Raw genomic sequence first — 17,110 nt, 5'->3', positions numbered from 1 at the left:
CCAGCCCTGTTTCATGTTGGGTATTTTCAAGATAGGGTCTTCAGAACTGTTTGCCTGAGCTGGTCTTGATCCTCTGCCTAGGATTACAGGCATGAGCCACCAGCACCAGGAGGCTTTCCACTTCTTACTGGAGTGTTTGCAATTGTCCAGCTGCTTAGTCATCCCTTCCTCCAGAAAACCTTCCCTGGTCCTACCTAGTTGGATGTTGGGCTCCCTTCACTCCTTAGCTCCTAACCTTAGCAAGGTATGAACGCTTATCACAGAGTGGTGTTTACTTACTGACTCATCTGTCTTTCCCACTGGACTTTAGCTCCGGAAGGGCACAGATTGTGTATGTCCTATTCACTGCACTGGACATAGTGCCTGGCAAATAGTAGGGAGGAGAGGGTGAAAAATGAAGAGAGGTCAGCAGAGAGACACGCTCCGGACCATCTGCTGGGGAAGCAACTGGGAGGTGATCAGTGACACTGGTGAGTGCAGTTTTCAAATGCCAGGCAGCGTGTTTGGGATACTCTATACAAAAATTCAAGCCTGTGCCTACCAATAAATGGCAGCTATTACTGTTACTGTCAAAACTGAAGCAACAAGGAAAAGGTCATGACTCTGAGGCTGGGTGCAGGAGAGGGAAAAAACTCTTCCATGACCCTCACCTTGCAGCTGGGCTTCCATGAAGCAGACTCTGTGCTTGCATCAAAGTTCCTTGTGCAGAGCTGGCTACAGAGTGCAACAGCTGGTGTGGAGTGGTGCAGCAGTCCCACTAGGTTAGGTGTTGCTGAGCTAACAAAAACCCCAATCCCAAAATGCCTCACTATATGTACAATGTAGGGTGGGGGTGGGGACATTCAGGCACTCAGGCTGACAACAGTTATTTCTCAACACAGGCTTCCACAGCAACAGAAGTGCTGAAACTGAAGGGTTTCACACCTGCAATGAAATGCTTCAACCCACAAGTGAGCCACTTTCCCCCTGCTCAATCTCATTGGCCAGAATTAGTCACATGGCCTCCTCCAACTGGGAGGGCCCAGGAAGTACAATCCCACCAGGTGTCAGAAGAGGAAGAATCAACTTGGCAGTTCCTGCAGTGATACAAGAGCCAAGACCCTTTCTGAAAAGGAGTTTGCAGATGCTGTAGCTCTGAGCCCAAGAAGTGTGGCTTGTAGAGGGTGCTGTTGTAGTGGGCCTCGCTTCATCTCTGCCACTTAGGTTTCTTTCAGAGTGCTAGTCCTGCAAATGACATTCTCAGTTGGGGTGCGTGTGTGCATGTGCGCACGTGGCACGCCTGGGGGCTGGGCTTTGACAACTTACATGGGATGTTATTTCCAAACAAGTGAATCTCACCTTCTGGAAAACACAGTAAGGTTTCTGATCACTAGGTTCTGAGAACTTGGCAGCTCTGCGTAAGGGTTGGGGTTTTCCTGGGGGAATTCAACATTCCATTAGTCATCCTGGGAAGGGCCAAATCCCAACACAGGAAATGAGTGGGCAAGATGCAGGGAGAGGGTAGCCACCAGGCCCAAGACAATGCCATGTTGCTGCTGGAGGGTGTGGAGGGCAAACAGCTGCCACAATGCCAAGAGCAATGGGGAGGAACTCCCAGAAAGGCTTAGGTCTGTGGGGTCTGAGGGATGGATCTGGGATTCGCCTTTAGCTTCTCTGGGCAGCTTTGGGGGGAACGAACAGGAGGACCTGATTACAATTTAGGGAAAGGAAACTAAGAGAATGGGGCAGCCTACTCCACTCCCCAGGCCTTAACGGAGTTGGGTTGCTGCTCTAGGAACCCTGAGAAATGCAAGGTGCATCATCCCAATATGCAGTTACCTAAGCTCACTCCTGGACTGCTTTCCAAAAGACTAGAGCTCCAGGGACTCCCGTCTTGAGGCTTGGGGATGGGCCCTAGCCTTGTAAGTCTGTAGCCTTGGCTCACTGATTCACCTTCTTATCTCTTCCTCAGGGTGCCCGGGGGTGGTGGTGGGGAAAGAGTCAGGAAAGTAAGCTCTTACCTGAACACAGCCCCTGGCTAAGGGCTCTGGCTCTCTACCCTTGCACCCAACCTCCAGCCAGTACTACCTGTTCCACTGCAGAATAGCTTCCATCTCTTCCCGATACCCCTGCTCACACCACACCCACCTTCTGCCTCCCCAGGCCAGCACACTGAATTCCTCTCAGTTCACTCAGGTCTCTTTTCTCATCTGGGTTTTCTGGATCTCATTCATGTGGTTATGACCAGTCTTTAGACAGTGGACTTCACCCTCAAGTTCCCAAAACTCCAACACCTGGCTTTGTCCACCCAGGGTCAGCTGGGAGCTAGATAGAGGCAGATACAGCCATACAAACTGGGAGCTATTTATTGTTAGCAGTGAGAAGCCCATATATAAAGAAGGCACAAGGGGGGTGGGGAAGCCCCCATGCTACAGTACCGTGGAGGGGAGTGGGCCTGCCAGTGGCAGGGGTCAGGAGAGGTCTTGGTAACCAGTTTCAATTACTCTGTGGGATACAACCCACAGAGGAGAGGGAAGAGCCAGGTTGCTCTAAAAGCCAAAGACAGACAAAAACTCTATCTCTAGGCTCCAACCCATGGTCAGTGGGGGCAGAGTGGGTGTGGCTGGCTGGGGCAAGGATGGGGCTCCCTCCCTGCTCTACATTCAAGCGTCGCTCCCTGCATGGTCTTGTGGGGTCTCTCCAGGCCCTACTGAGGCTGGAGTGGTGGTGGTGGTGCATCCAGCCAGGACTGGTCCTCTGGTCTCTGGAGGACTCCATGGTGCTCCAGGTCAGTCTCACAGCACAGTGTGTTCAGGCTGCCCACAGTTTCTCTTTGTTCCTTTGGACTGTGTTCCTGCCAGTCCAGTCTGTGGCCAAGAAGAAAGGCTTCAGAGATCCGTGAAAAGCCATCTGGGGACCTGCTTTCTAGTTCATTGCTCTTGGGTCTGAGCACACAGGTTCTGCAAGTGCCTCTGGATAAACCTTGGTGGGACCTAGCTTTCTGGTGAGTGCTAGGGAGCTGCAGCTGAGCCAGGTCAGTCACTCCTTGTCAGTAGTTTTCCTCTGGACAGTGAACTCAGTCCAGTAACTATGGCTCAAGGTGGATCCAGTGTGGAAGGGGAGGTATCACCACATGGGAACCTTTTCCTCCCAGCTACGGTGGAGGTCCTTTGGCTTGATTTTGGCACAGGCAGAGGCTAGGACATGGCATATCCATGCATCCTCCATGGTGCACAAGCACAGGCCACAAGTGGGCCCCACGTGTCTAGGGCTGTGCCGTCGTCAGCATTGTGAGGTCCTGAGGGAGAAGCCCGTGGTCAGACAACACATGCCTGCACCTAAAGAGGGGTGTGTGCCTGAGCCTGCTGGTGCCAGCCAAAGGCAGGGGCCCATGTAGACTGTCAGAGGCATAACTTATGATAAATAGAAAGGAAGGGCACATTGGGAGGAGGAGAATCAGGAAGGACATCAGTAGTATCGGTCCCGAGTCTGCCAGCTGGTTACCCAGTGCTTCTTGGTGGGCAGGGTGCTTCCTGGAGGCGGGTAGCGCTCCTCCTCCCGGATACGCACTGCATGGTACTTGGGCATGATCCGGTAGTAACGGGTCCGCTTAAAGAAGTCACACTGGAGTTAGGGTAGAAGAGAAAGTGTGTCAGCATCCAGCATTCAGGCAGAGGAAGATGTGTCTGGCCTCCTCCCCACCAAGGTCCTCAGAACTAGGACCCTGACTCAAACACGCTGTTACAGTGTGAAATGGGGAAGATGAGCTTTCCCACCCCAGGCCCAGAGGAGGGAGGAGCTGAGGAAGGCAGAGAGGAGAGGAAGAGGCAGATGGAGACCAGGGCCAGCAGCAGAGACTGTTGGTGGAGTGGCCAAGAAGGGTGGGTGGTCTCCCTGATCAGTACTGGGGCAGGTAAGTTGGTTGGGAGGAAAAGTGCGGGTTCCCAGGGGATGGACTCTCCTAGTCTCCAACTCCCCTGGGCGGGGAGGACTGGGGGCTTAGGTTCATTCTGGACATGACTACAGAGAGGGGGGTCTAGCCTTGGCTGTGAACCTTATATCCAATTCCCAGAAAGCAGAATGACTACAGAGAAGATTCTTATAGCATTCTTCTGAGTTTCCAAATCCCCGAGAGCCAGAAAGGAAAGGTATATGTGGAGGGAAAGGCAGGCAGAGTGGCCTGCCCTCTGAGGTGGTGGTGGGAACAGTTGGGGGCAGAGCGAGCCCTAAGGGAAGAGGAGCAGACAGCACAGAATCGGAGGCCCCAGCCAGCTGGGAGGCTCAGAGAGGGGGCCTGAAGGCCGTGTTACCCGGGTGAGCCAGGGTGGGGGGCTGCCCCCCACTCAGTAGTCGTCGGTCAGCCTCTCTGTCTCTGACGGCTGGCTCTTCATCTCCGCCTTCTGCCTCTTAGCTTCATACAGGGCACGAGTGCGGGCTCGCTTGAAGAAACCGCACTGGAGGGGAGGAGGTGGGGAGGGCCATCAGGGGTGCTGGGGGGGAGGGGTTCCTGGCCAGCAGCACTCAGGGACTGGGGCTTAGATCTAGGGAGCCTGGATGGCTGGGTTCAGGGCCCAGCTTGGTGGGATGGCCAGACGCTGGCACTCCTGGGTGTCCCTTTCCAGCTTGTAGCTCCCCCTTGCCCAGGAAGGGGTGCGACTGGAAGCTGAGAAGGTAGGGTGGTCATGGAGGGAGGAGATTGTAGATGGAAATGAGGAGTGGGCTGGGGAGCCACGGATGAGGGTTGGTTGGTGAGCGCATGCTGGCAGGAAGTCTGGAGTTGAGTCCCCAGCGGGCTGAGGTCCTAACCTTCCACAGCAAAAGGATGATCAGGCCTAGCAGCAGCAGCCCTGCAGCCACGGCCACCAGCACCAGCCACAGCTCGATCTCAGCCGGCAACTCCTCCACCAAGTCAGAGTCAATGTCCACAGAGAACTGGAGGGGGAGGAAGGCACTCAGTCCTTTGTCTGCCTGGTAGGCCCAGGACTCAATGCTCCAGTCTCAACTGGGCTCTGGACCCTGCTGTTTGACCTACTGCCAGCAGGGGGCAGCAAGAGACTGGAAAAAGCCCTTGTCAGGCCCAGCACACCTGCAGATCCATCTGTCCTGCTTCTAAACATAGACCTGGCTCCAGAGGGACAGCCTCAGATCTGGTAGGTGGCCTGGAGTCTAGGTTTGTGATCCACCATCTGGGCTTTTGTAGCACCTCTGTCTCTGATAAGCTGTGTGAGTTTGGACAAGTAATTCCACCTCTCTGAGGCTTTACTTCATGCTCTGTGATAAGGAGTATGATTTTTTTTTTATCCTCACCTATACATGATTTTTATTCTTTTTAAATTACTTTTATTTTAGAAAACACAATTGATATAAAGAAAATTAAAGGTAACTTTTCCAGTAATTTTACTCTCTAGAAACAACTATCGTCATAATGAATAATGTATCTCCATGGAGAATCTCTCTCTCTTTTTCATAGTACTAGGGATCGAACCAGGGCCTTGAGGTTGCTGAGCAAGCACTCTACTACTTGAACTATGCCCCTCAGTCCTTGTTTTCATTTTGGTTTTGAGATAGGTCCTCACACTAACTTTGCCCAGGATGTCCTCTGACTTTCATCCTCGTATCTCTGCTACTAATTCAGGTAGCTGGGATTATTGGTATGCACCACTCTGTCTGGCCTCTTTCCATATGTGACTTACATTAATGGTAACAACTATACACACCTTTGTGCAAACTCTTTCTTTTTCCTGTTAATATCATCATCTTCTCCTGTAAATTGATAAAGGCCAACCCAGCCTCTTCTGAGGATTGCATGGTTACTGTGGTAAGGTACCATACTGGTCTGTTGGCCCAGTATCCTACTGACAGACATTTTAGATCATTTCCAATTTTCTGCTTTTATCAACAATGCTCTAAAATGTCCCCATATATTTTTCTTTGCACACTTGTCCTATTAGCTCCTTAAGATATCATGTACTGGATCAAAGGAAATGAGCACTTTAAATTTTAATGGATGTTGACAAATTCATTTCCAAAAAGGACCCACCAATTCCTATTCTAGTCAATACTATTTCCTTCTACCTGTCAGCACCCAACAGCACTACTCTAATATTTTCCAATCTGATAAGCAAAAATCTCGTTTCTATGACTTTTCCTTATAATAACATAATAATCCTTATAATAACATTTATATTTTGTCATATGTACATCACCCGTTTGTATCTTTTATCTTGAAGTATTAAAATATGTGTCAATACTCCATCATATATGCTATAAACATTTTCTTTTAGTTTTTTTTTTTTTTTTCTTTTTTGGTGGGACAGGGGTTTGAACTCAGAGGTTTGCACTTGCAAAGCAGGTACTCTACTGCTTGAGCTACACCTCTAGTCCATTTTGCTCTGGTTATTTTGGAAATAAGGTCTTAAGAACTATTTGCCTGGGCTGGCCTCAAACTTTGATCCTTCCAGTCTCAGTCTCCCAAGTAGCTAGGATTACAGGCCTGAGCAACTGACTCCTGGCTTCCTTTTAGTTTCTTTATCATCTCTTTTACTGAATACAGATATAAAATTTCACAGTCTAATTTGTCAAATCTTTCTCTTGTGACTTTTGATCAATAAAATAACTCACTCTCCCCATATGTAAAGGTTATTTGTACGTTATTCTCAAAGCTGAGAAGGGTAGAACATACCTGTAATTCCAGTTACTCAGGAGGCAGAGGCAGGTGGATGGAGAATTCAAGACCCACCCAGCAAAGGAATCATAAGACCCTAGCTCATAAACAAAATACAAACAAAACAAAAGGACTGGGGGCATGGCTCAAGTGGTAGAGTACTTGCCAAGTATGTGTGAATGTGTGAAGCTCTGGGTTCAATACACAGTATTGCAAAAAAAAAATAGCAGCCTGTATCCTAAACTAAATTTCTATTCTGTCCCACTGATTCTTCTGAGTCTTTCTCCACCTCTTCTATAACACATTATTTTATTATAAGAAGTGTACAATAATGTATTAATTAGCCCTCCATTCATCTCCCTATATGTATCCTTTACATATTTCTACTTACATTCCTTTCATCATGGAGTGTTAGCAATCTTTTCATATTAAAATAAAGTTTGGAAACCCTCTTTTTCAAGTTTCCAGAATCCACTGGAACAGAACTAACTGGGGAGACCTGACAACTTGGTCATACTGACATCTTCCCGTCCATTATTTAAGTTTTTAGTGTACATTTATTGTTATGTTTATTCTGGGGTACTATAGATCTTTCAAACACATATATGCATATACACACGTGTATCTATATATCTACATATATCTCACTTTTTTTTTTGAGACAGGTTCTCCTATGTTGCTCAGGCTGACCTTGAACTCCCAGACCCCTTCCTGCCTCTGCCTCCCCAGTACCCAGGAGTATAGGTGCATGCCACCACTCCCAGCGTTATCAACTTTCTCTCTCTTCATATATATTTTTTTTTCTCTTTTTTTTTTTCAGCACTGGGGTTTGAACTCAGGGCCTCACGCTTGCTAGGCAGGCGCTCTTACACCTTGAGTCACTCCACCAGCACTTTTTTTTTTTTTTTTGTGATAGGTGTTTTTGAGATAGGGTCTCAAGAACTATTTGCCTGGGGCTGTCTTCCAACCTCAATCCTCCTGCTCTCTGCCTCTTGAGTAGCTAGGATTATAGGCGTACACCACCAGTGCCTGCTCAAGTATATCTTTGATTGGTAGCATGTAGTCAACCTATGGGCTTTGGTATTTTGATCTTGATTTGAGTTCCTGGACTTCCTGGACTCTCTTACTGGGCCCAATAGCTTCTCAATCACTTCTCTTTTCTGCCATATGGACAATCACGCCGTCTGCAAATGCTGGTCAGGTTCTCTTGGAGGACACTCCCTTGGGCCTTATTATCTTGCTGCTCTCTGCCTTGCCTGTGGCCAGAAGATCACATGCTCACAGTGGATGTGGAGAACCAGGTGCCAGCCCCTGACAGGTTATTTCATTTTGGACAGGTCACTCCATGTCTCTAAGCCTTAGTTTCCTCAGCCATAAAATAGAGATACAATCAATCCCGGCCCTACTCTTCCTGGAGCACTTTCACAGATAAAGGCAGTAGTTCTCTACCTTGACTGCACATCAGAATCACATAGGGGTCCTTTTAAACATTCCAGCACAGTTGCAACCAGTCCAGAGGTCAGATTTAACCACTCTGGGATGTGGTCTCAACACCAGAAGCCCTCCAGACAATTCTAATGTGTTGCCAAGATTGAGAACCAAACGCTAAAGCATGCCAACGTGCTCTTAAGGTGTCTGGTGCACCATGTCTTGGCCAGAGCCCACAGCCCTCAGTAACATGCTCACTCACCCAGGTGGTCTTGTTCTCCATGTTGATGGTGGGGACATTGGTTCGCAGGAACAGAGTAGCCCAGCCATCTACCCTGACTCGATCAAAGTCTCTATAATCCTGAAAGGAGGATAGTGGGGTCAAAAGGAGCAGCTGAAGTCCCTCTGAGCCTCCCTCCTGTCCCTAAGCACTACACCCCCTCACTCTCCCACCAGGCAGGCAGCATCTTTAAGCATCTGCCCCAAGGGATCTGTCAGTCAGGCCCCTCCTCCACACACAAGTGCATCAGCTCCGGTGCTAGGTGCTGGGGACAGAGGACACAATGAAGTCAGGCCAGTAGACTAAATCCAGCCCAGCTCCTGCTTTTGTAAATAAAGTATTTTGGGCACAAAGCTATGCCTATTCATTTGTTTATGGCAGATTTTGTGCTATAATGGTGGAACCAATTAGGTGCAATAGAAGGCCACCTGGCCCAGAAAGCTGAAAAGATTGATAATCTCATCACAGAAAAAGTTTGGTCTAGCCGGGAGCTGGAGGCTCATGCCTATAATCCTAGCTACTTGGGAGGCAGAGATTCTGAGGATTTCAGGTTGGAAGCCATCCCTGGGCAAAGTCCATTAGACCCCAGCTCAAGCAATAGCTGGACATGGTGGCAAGTGTCTGTCATCCCAGTGGTGGGAAGCTTAAACTAGGAGAATAGCGGTCCAGGCTGGCCTGGGCAAAAAGTAAGACCCCCATTTCCAAAATAAAGGGCTGGAGGCATGGCTGACTATGGAGTACCTGCCTTGTGAGCACAAAGCCCTGAGTTCAAACTCCAGTATCACCAAGAAAACCCCTTTTTTAAAAAGTTTGCTTTAGGTGACAAAAATGGTTGGCACTGGGTAACCACACCCAGAGTCAGACATGATAGGCGGTATGCATGGCTTCAGAGAAAGTTCTGGGATGTGCAGAGAGCTCAATTCAGCTGCAAAGTCAGGAAGATGATGGAAATCTTGAAGGCTAAATAGGAATTTATACACAGAGATAGAATGGAAGCTGGCATTCCATGGGGAAAGAACAGGGGCAAAGGCATGGAGATGGGAAAGTAATAGGAACAGGATAGAACAAAAGACACAATGGACACATGAGAGAAGATTACAGAAACATCACACATACACACACACACCTGCAGCCATAACACTGATGGACACACAACTGTGTAGAACACAATGCCGTATACCCACACCAACACATACACAGATCCCTCCCATCCCATTCCATCCTTATCCCTCTCTCCCCACACAAATGGGTACAGTGGAAACCCCCAGACCCAGTGCTGACCTCAATGAAGGTGCTGTTCCACACCCGTGCCTTCACAGTCACATTGGTGATGGTGGGGACATCAGGAATGGGGCACTCCAACCACACACAGCGGGCAAGGCCAGTGGCACAGTTCTGAGGTGGGCCAGGAACACAAGACATGAGACAGCCTGGGTCTCCAGACTATTCTTGCTTCCCCCCTTCCCTTCCACCCTCCTAGCTTTCACTCCTAGCTGAGTGACTAAAGGGGCCTGACTCCATCTCTCTGCTCACCCACACTTCCTACCCTACACTAAACATTTAAGACACATTCTTGGGCCAGGTTCATATGATGCCAGGAACATGGGTAACATGAAATCTAATTCCTGATCAGATAAATGAAGTCCAACTTCAGAACCCCTCACCACCTCCTGCCAAACTGAAGCTTTCTTGATGTCAGCTCCTAACCCGGGACACTATCTCCCATCTCTCCACCCAGCTAGGCCTCCACTGGCTTCCTAGGCCTGTTCCTCTCCCTACCTACAGAGGGCGCCCTACCCCATACTTCCTCCTGCCCCTCTCTATTCTCTAGCCCTAAGGTCCAAGGCTATATGGTCCCCAACAGGTTGCGACTCCTTGGGATAGAGCCGGCGGGGCTTCCTTTGGTCCACTGTTACTGGATGTTTCCTGTCAGAGCAGGACACCCTCAAGGCAGGAGATAAGTTTCCCCTCTGTCTGGAAGCTCCTGAGGGCTGGGCCTACATCACCTCTTTAGACGGGGGTCTCCCAGTAAGCAGTCTCCCTTGTGATGGGCTGAATGCAATCCTCTTCATCCCTGCCCTAACCACTCACCAGAACAGTCTCAGACTTGGCTTTTTTGGCAGCAGCCAGAGTGACAGGTGGGGGCCCCTGGCCTCCCCCTGGATCCAGCTGTCTGCGCCTCCGCTGTGGAGATGGTGGCCTGTTCCTGGGATCCTGAAGAGGGAAGAGATTCGTGGAGAAGGCAGAGGAAGAAGTAGAAGTAAATATGGGAGGGGGAAAGGGCAGGGGGAGTGTCAGGCTCCCAAAGAGTCTTAGGGGAGGGAGGGGAAGACACTCTCCTTTCCACCCAGCAGCATGCAAATGAGATGTAAATGAACATCCCTGAGGATGAACTTACAGAGAGAGTGAGGTTGAGAGGATTGATGAGGTCTCCCGGGGGGAGGCAGGGCCAGGACCCATTGCCATGGACAGTGATCTCCGTGGGGTACAGTAGCCACTTGCCATTGGTGACTTCATAGGGCCACTCCAGAGCTAGGACCAGGGTACCCAGGACTGCCAGACCCTCCCCTACTGGGCTCACCTGTGGGCCCAAGAGGCATCATGATTACTGTCTCCTAGAAAACCACCTCAATTTCACCCATTCCCCAGACCTTTCTGCCCTCAGACCCCAAACTCAGAACAAACCCTCTATCCCCTTTCCAAACACCAATCTAGGGAGATGGTTCTCTGGCCTTCTTCCCATTCTGGGCAAGGGTCTCCACCTCTTCACTTAATATCTGTCTTGCTTTCCTCCCTTGTAACCCTCAGGTAACACCCCTGCTACTTTTGAGATCTCTGCTACTTTTATATGACTTTTGCAGACTCAGAACAAACCCCCTATCACCTTTCCCATCAGCCAGGACCCCAGAGGTATACTTACCTGGAATTCATATTTAAGAGGGCTTCCCACGTCCTCCACAGACTTCATGCCAGACTCGCCCATCACAGTCCCACCAAAGAAGCTCTGTAGCCGGTGATTTATCCTGGGGATAACAAAGACTCTTGAATCATGGGGGATAGGAAGCCAGGGCCTCTGGCTGAGAGAATGGCACCACTCCCTGTTAACTACAGCTCCTCTGACATCAAGTGGACCTGGGTACAAACCCCAGCTCTGCCGTTTACCAGCTGTGTGGCCTCCAGCAAATTATTTTTCCTCTCTGAGCCTCAGTTTCCTTGTCTGTAAAGCAGAATTAGTAGTAGCTGATATATCCCAGGCAGTTGTGAGAAGTCAATAATATGTTTGCAAAATCCTTTGCACAATGAGCTTTCAAAAAATGGCAGAGATGAACACCTTAGCTGTAAGGTTGCTGATCTCTTCCCTTCTACCTGCTTTATGTGGGGGGAGGAAGGGCAGCAAAGGGGAATAATAATAACGATCATGATAGTCACTGCTATTACTAAGAGAAAGAATGGTCCAGGGGAAGAGGAGGCCTGTGGACACCAGGTCAAGAGAAGTGTCAGAGGAGCCTAGGAGATAATCTTGGGGACAGGAGGCCCTGGCTCAGGCACAGCAGGCTGAGGTGGGGTGGAGTGGGGAGCAGAGTGGTACCTACATGCTGAGAGAGGCCTGGAGTGTATAGTCCACCTGCAGAGTCAGGGTCATGGGCCGCAGGTTGTCCTGATGACTTGATCTGGGGAGAGAATTCAGGGGGTAGGAAGGAGACCCAGGACACAACCTCAGCCCCAACAAGACTGGCTTCACCTTCACTGGGTCACTCACGTGGAGAGCTGCAGCTGCACCTGAAGGTCCCTGGTGTGCAGGGTCACCCCGATGACCTCAAAGGAGATGAGCAGTTCCATCTACTCCGAGTCAGTCAGAGAAGCAGAGAGGGACATTGGTGGCCCAGCAGGATGATGCCGCAGGGAAGAAGAGAGCCAAACACCAAGCTAGGAAGATGGTTCTCTGGCCTCTTCCTCCCATTCTAGGCAAGGGTCTCCACCTCGCCACCTAATGTCTCTCTTTCCTCCCTTGTTACCCTCGAATGACATCCTTGCTACTTTTGAGATCTCAGCTACTTTTGCATGACCTTGAACAAGTTACTGAACTTTCTAACTTTTTCTGTTTCTTCTGTAAAACAGCAATGACCTCCTTAGAGAAGGCTGTAAGAATGATATAAAAGTGGCAGGGATGGGCACAGTAGAGGCTCAACAAAACTGGTTTCCTCACCTCCACCTGCCCTAGCATTATGCCAAACTCCCTAGTAGCTCGATTTTTCTTAGGCTATGGTCCTCTCCTCACCACCTCTGGTTCTTTGCTTCAAGGAAGTGTGGAGGGGAGAGGGCAAGGGAGGCAGGCAGGTGAGAAGGAACAGCCTGAGACTCACAAGTAGTGGAAGCAAGTGGCCAGGGCTTACCCTCTGGTTCCGTTTGAAGGGATTCCCCAGCTCACACAGAATGGTCTCATTAGCTTGGCAGGTCCCAGACTGAGGACAGAAGACAAATAAGGCCAGGGTTGGGCTTGTACTCATCTGCTATAGAGCAGGGTCAGAACCCTCAGAGGCTTGTCCCCCAAGCAGCAGAGGCACTGTAGGCCTGGCGGAGGCCCAGCACAGAGGAGGCAGGCACATGGCAAAGGATAATGCATGTAAATTACATGCATACTCAGAATCTTTGGTTTCTGAGCCTGGCACTCACAGGGCGCACTGAGGACAGCAGCAGGGCAGGAGGCACCTCCAGGGTAAGCAGTGCCTCATGGGCATCTTCCCCAGCCCGCTCCTGGCTTGGGATATTGGTCACATTGATGCTCAGGAGCAGTTTCCGGACATCTCTACTGTACTGGAGCCTGAAGAGAGGAACCCCAGACTAAGCCAAGAGCCCCACCCCCAGGGTACTCCCCTGATCCACTAGGCCCCACCCCTCGAGCCTTCTAGGTGTGGAAAGTCCCTTCCCTAACAGTCAGGCAGGTGCGGCTTACAGCTTCACCAGGAAGGAGCCCTCCATTGGCCCATTTCGGTCCCTCTGCTCAGACTCGCCCATCCGTGAAGCCCCACCCCTGGCCTGTGGGGCCCCGCCCCCAAGCCACGCTAGCCAATGGAACCCCACCTCACCCTTGACCAATCAGCGCTGCTCAGAGCCCACCTGCTCAGGCGCTGCAGCCGCTCTGACACGAAGGCCGCCTGCATATGCAAGTTGCTGTCGCACTTGTTGTCTGGCCCACATTCCTTCTGGAACTGGACCTGAGGGCAGTCAGAGGAGTTAGAGGACGCCCCCCAACAGTACCCTCTGTCCCTGCAGCCCTCGCAACCCTGCCCACCTCCGTGTGGTTCTCCAAAGCCTGTGCCTGGTTGAGGACTGGGTAGGCATCCAGGGACCGCAGTCCCAGCCGCGGGCGCTCAGGCATCCGCAAAGGTAAAGAGTAGTTCATGGAGATAACTATGGGACGGAGTTTGTCTCTGATGTTGTCCTGGGAAGGAAGGGTGAGATGAACTCAGTACTGCCGTCCCCCAGTTTGAATCCCATGCCACCCTAAGTCTCAGACTAAGCCTCAGGGAAGAAACTGAAAACCAACTCTGCTCCTCCCTCACCATCAGGAGCAGCTCCAGTGTCTGGCAACACATTTCAAGACTGAATCGCCTCTAGTTCTTATAAAAAAAAAAAAATTAAGAGTTTCCACCATCTTGACAATCCCCCGCCCGGAGGAGATGACACTCCTCCCCCCAGATCCCTCCAGAGAGACAGAGCTCCCTTCATTTATGGGGTTTCCACACAGATGTTCCAGAGAGAGGACGGAGCTTGCCCCTGATCAGGGACCCTTTCTTCCCAAAGGTGAGCGGAGCCTACCGCTCCTACGGCCCTCACATTTCTCAGAGGTGATGAGCCCCTTGGCCCCATCCCCATCCAAAGGCTTTATCTCTCCCCTACCGTGTGCTAGGTATTGTGCACTGCAGCCCTCGTCCATATCCACCAGATCTATGGCATTCCAGGCTGACCTGGAGGATACCAGTCACCTCCTCCAGAGACCCTGGAGTTCTCATCCCACTCTGCTCCTCCCTCACCATCAGGAGCAGCTCCAGTGTCTGGCAATGCATTTCAGGCATGGAAAAGAAGCCATGGAAGACAGCTGACTGGCTTTGGGCAAAGCGGAGTCGTGGTGGGCGTCGGTCCCGGTCAGCCTCCAGAGTGTAGGCCAGGGCTGCAGGTAGACAGGGCAGTCAGCAAGTGGTCAGGTGAGCATGCTCCCCCTTGCCCTGCACCCAGCACTCACTGATGTTTCGCCTGTAGTTGGGGTTCCCAGCACTCTGGTTGTAGGCAAAGCACAGCTCCACCTGCACACTGTTGGGGGGATGTACAGGAGGGTCTGGTCAAAGTGAGACAGACGACCAGGCCCTAGCTCTCACTCTTTCCTGTACTAGACAAAGAGAACCCAGGGCCCTTCTCTGGGGCAAGGCAGGGACAAAACTGGGGAGTCCACAAAGCTGGTCTGTGGTGTCCCTGACCGCTTCTCTCCCACTACCACTAGAGCCCTAGAAAGCAAGGTTAAAGGTCACCAACGGGGAAAGTGAGGCCCAGAGAACAGGACTTGTCTGAAGTCATCGGTCGATTAGTAGCGCAGCGCAGTCTTGAACCCAGGCCTCACGCTCTCCAATCAAGATCTCTTTCCACCACCCACTCCCAGCTTCCCTGCTCTGTCTACCTTTACCTTCAGGAACAATATCCACATTCACATAAATGGGTCACTGCCATCACTATCATTACTTTCTTAGCAACTAACATTGTTTTTTCCTTTTGCAGTACTGGGATTTGAATTGAGGGCCTCACGCTTGCTAGGCAGGCGCTCTACCACTTGTGCCACTCTGCCAGCTCTGTTTTTGTGTTGGGTATTTTTGAGCTAGGTTCTTGTGAACTATTTGCCCAGGCTGGCTTCAAACTGTGATCCTGTGATCCTCCTGATCTCTGCCTCCTGAGTAGCTAGGATTACAGGTATGAGCAACTGGCACCAGGCAGTAACATTTTTTGAGCACTTAAAATATATGAAGTGCTATCCTAAGGACTTTTTGTACATTATCTCATTTAATAATCTCAAGAACCTTATGAGTTGGTTATTACCTCTTTTACAGGTGAGGAATCTGAGATTCAGAGAGATTAATAATTTGCCCAAGCTGACTCTCCTTCCTTCCCTCCATCCATGTACATAAGAGCATTTCTCTTCCCTCTGCCTCTGGGATCTCAGTTCTCAGAACCCACCCCTCCCCCTGTAATGTATAGCTGGGGTTTGAATCAAGCGGTCCTGAGTTCCTATTCCTAATCACTGCACTCTACTAGTCACAATTCATTCATTATGACCTGCAAGGAATTTTGTTTTTTAATGAGGTCAGGCAGGGTGGGCAATACTGGCCCTAGAACCCAGGCTCTAAAGGTGGAATATCGGGAGAGTCCAAAAGTGCTTGGGACCTGGTGCCCCTCCCAGCCTACCTACATATGAGGAGTAGGTGGGCAGAGCAGGGGCTGATAGTCTCACCAGGAAGTGGCTGTGCAAAGCGTGGGATCTAGCACAGCTGGCCTGGCCACCAAAGTCCTGTGGAGGATGTTGATAACAGGCCGGGCCCTGCAGAGACAACAGAACCAGGCAGATATCAGTGCTCCTGCCTGCCCTAGGCCAAGACTGTGGACTTTTGTGATACTGGTGTTGAAGATGGGCAGATATGAGGCTCTATGCAGACAAGGATAGAGAGAAAGGCCCCTTTCCATTATTCCCTGGCTCACCGAAGCAGCACAATGTGGTCTGACAGGCTCCCTACTAACAGGTCTGGGTAGAAGTTCTCATCCACATCCATCTGCCCACTCAGAGAGTAGCCAAAGGTGGACAAGCCAGACAGTCCCAGCTTTTCTCCATGGACTACCTGGGGAACAGGGACAAGTGGTAAGGACAGACTCTGGGGTGGGCTCTGGGGAGGGGGCGGTCTGGGGGAACAGGGAAGGGACAGGTGAGGTAGAGGAGGGAAGGTCCTCCTTAGCTGCTGGGGCAGCCAATGTGTCCCCATCAATCCATACCTGCTGGGGCTGTCTGAGGAGCCCCCCAGAGCTGCTGTGGTAGATGTACACTTTGCCCAAGCCCTCGAACGGGGCTCCTACAGCAATGTCTGGGGAGGAGAGGTGGGACAGGGTCACCCAGGTATTCCTGTCCCCACATCTTCCTGATTCTGTGCTGAAGACCATACAGTCCAACATGACATTGACCTCACCCCTGCCAGAAGTGCTCAGAGCAGCAGGGAAGTTACAGAGTTCTGTGGCTCAGGTGGGAAGATAGGTTCAGGAGAAGGTAAATAATTTATTCAAAGTCTCACAAGTCAAGACCACAGGCAGACCTGCACCACAGATTCTTGACTATTGCCCAGTTTTCTCCCCTTCCCTCTCCTCCACTAACCTCCTCTATAGAAATCTGGTTCTTCTAATGACATTTACCAGCAGGGTACATAAAGAAGTGTCCCCCACTGGTGGCTGGCTAGTAGTGAGAACACATTCATGTTATTTAATACTCACAAAAATGCTGTGGAGTAGGTACTACTGTCACCATTTCATAGATGAGACTCAAAACCCAGAGGCACACAACTAATGAGTAGAAGAGAGGATGCTTGAGCCTGTGCCTGTCTAATGCCAAGGGTTGGGATACATTTTATGATCTTAAACTTTTCTGGACTCTCTCTTTTGCTGTATTTGATCTGATAGGGCCTGGGTAACCAGAAGGCCAAACTTGTTAGTAAAGGAGGCCAAGGAAGTGT

The 17,110-nt window shown here is 50.5% G+C and overlaps 1 protein-coding gene across 3 annotated transcripts in view; it reads right to left on the bottom strand.

The window, feature by feature from the left end:
• Window positions 1-2,327: 2,327 nt before the first annotated feature.
• Window positions 2,328-17,110, bottom strand: part of Itga3 (integrin subunit alpha 3) — a 29,778-nt gene continuing 14,995 nt past the window's right edge. For 2 of the 3 annotated variants that reach the window (XM_020171390.2, XM_074045987.1), the window contains exons 9-26: window positions 16,383-16,471; window positions 16,095-16,231; window positions 15,850-15,936; window positions 14,596-14,663; window positions 14,387-14,523; window positions 13,645-13,794; window positions 13,470-13,567; window positions 13,026-13,173; window positions 12,746-12,814; window positions 12,112-12,191; window positions 11,945-12,022; window positions 11,272-11,374; window positions 10,750-10,932; window positions 10,443-10,565; window positions 9,633-9,746; window positions 8,334-8,432; window positions 4,786-4,911; window positions 2,328-3,603 (exon numbers count right to left, since the gene is read on the bottom strand). In XM_020171390.2, the coding sequence (XP_020026979.2) occupies window positions 3,448-3,603; window positions 4,786-4,911; window positions 8,334-8,432; window positions 9,633-9,746; window positions 10,443-10,565; window positions 10,750-10,932; window positions 11,272-11,374; window positions 11,945-12,022; window positions 12,112-12,191; window positions 12,746-12,814; window positions 13,026-13,173; window positions 13,470-13,567; window positions 13,645-13,794; window positions 14,387-14,523; window positions 14,596-14,663; window positions 15,850-15,936; window positions 16,095-16,231; window positions 16,383-16,471 (2,045 nt within the window). In that variant the 3' untranslated portion in view covers window positions 2,328-3,447. Of the gene's footprint in view, window positions 3,604-4,295; window positions 4,434-4,785; window positions 4,912-8,333; window positions 8,433-9,632; window positions 9,747-10,442; window positions 10,566-10,749; window positions 10,933-11,271; window positions 11,375-11,944; window positions 12,023-12,111; window positions 12,192-12,745; window positions 12,815-13,025; window positions 13,174-13,469; window positions 13,568-13,644; window positions 13,795-14,386; window positions 14,524-14,595; window positions 14,664-15,849; window positions 15,937-16,094; window positions 16,232-16,382; window positions 16,472-17,110 lie in introns of those variants that run through there. The other variant, XM_020171392.2, reaches the window with a different exon arrangement.

Source organism: Castor canadensis, chromosome 11 (assembly GCF_047511655.1).
Source record: "Castor canadensis chromosome 11, mCasCan1.hap1v2, whole genome shotgun sequence".
Taxonomy (NCBI): domain Eukaryota; kingdom Metazoa; phylum Chordata; class Mammalia; order Rodentia; family Castoridae; genus Castor; species Castor canadensis.
The sequence above is the reverse complement of the archived record's forward strand: the minus strand, read 5'-3'. Positions and strand labels throughout refer to the sequence as shown.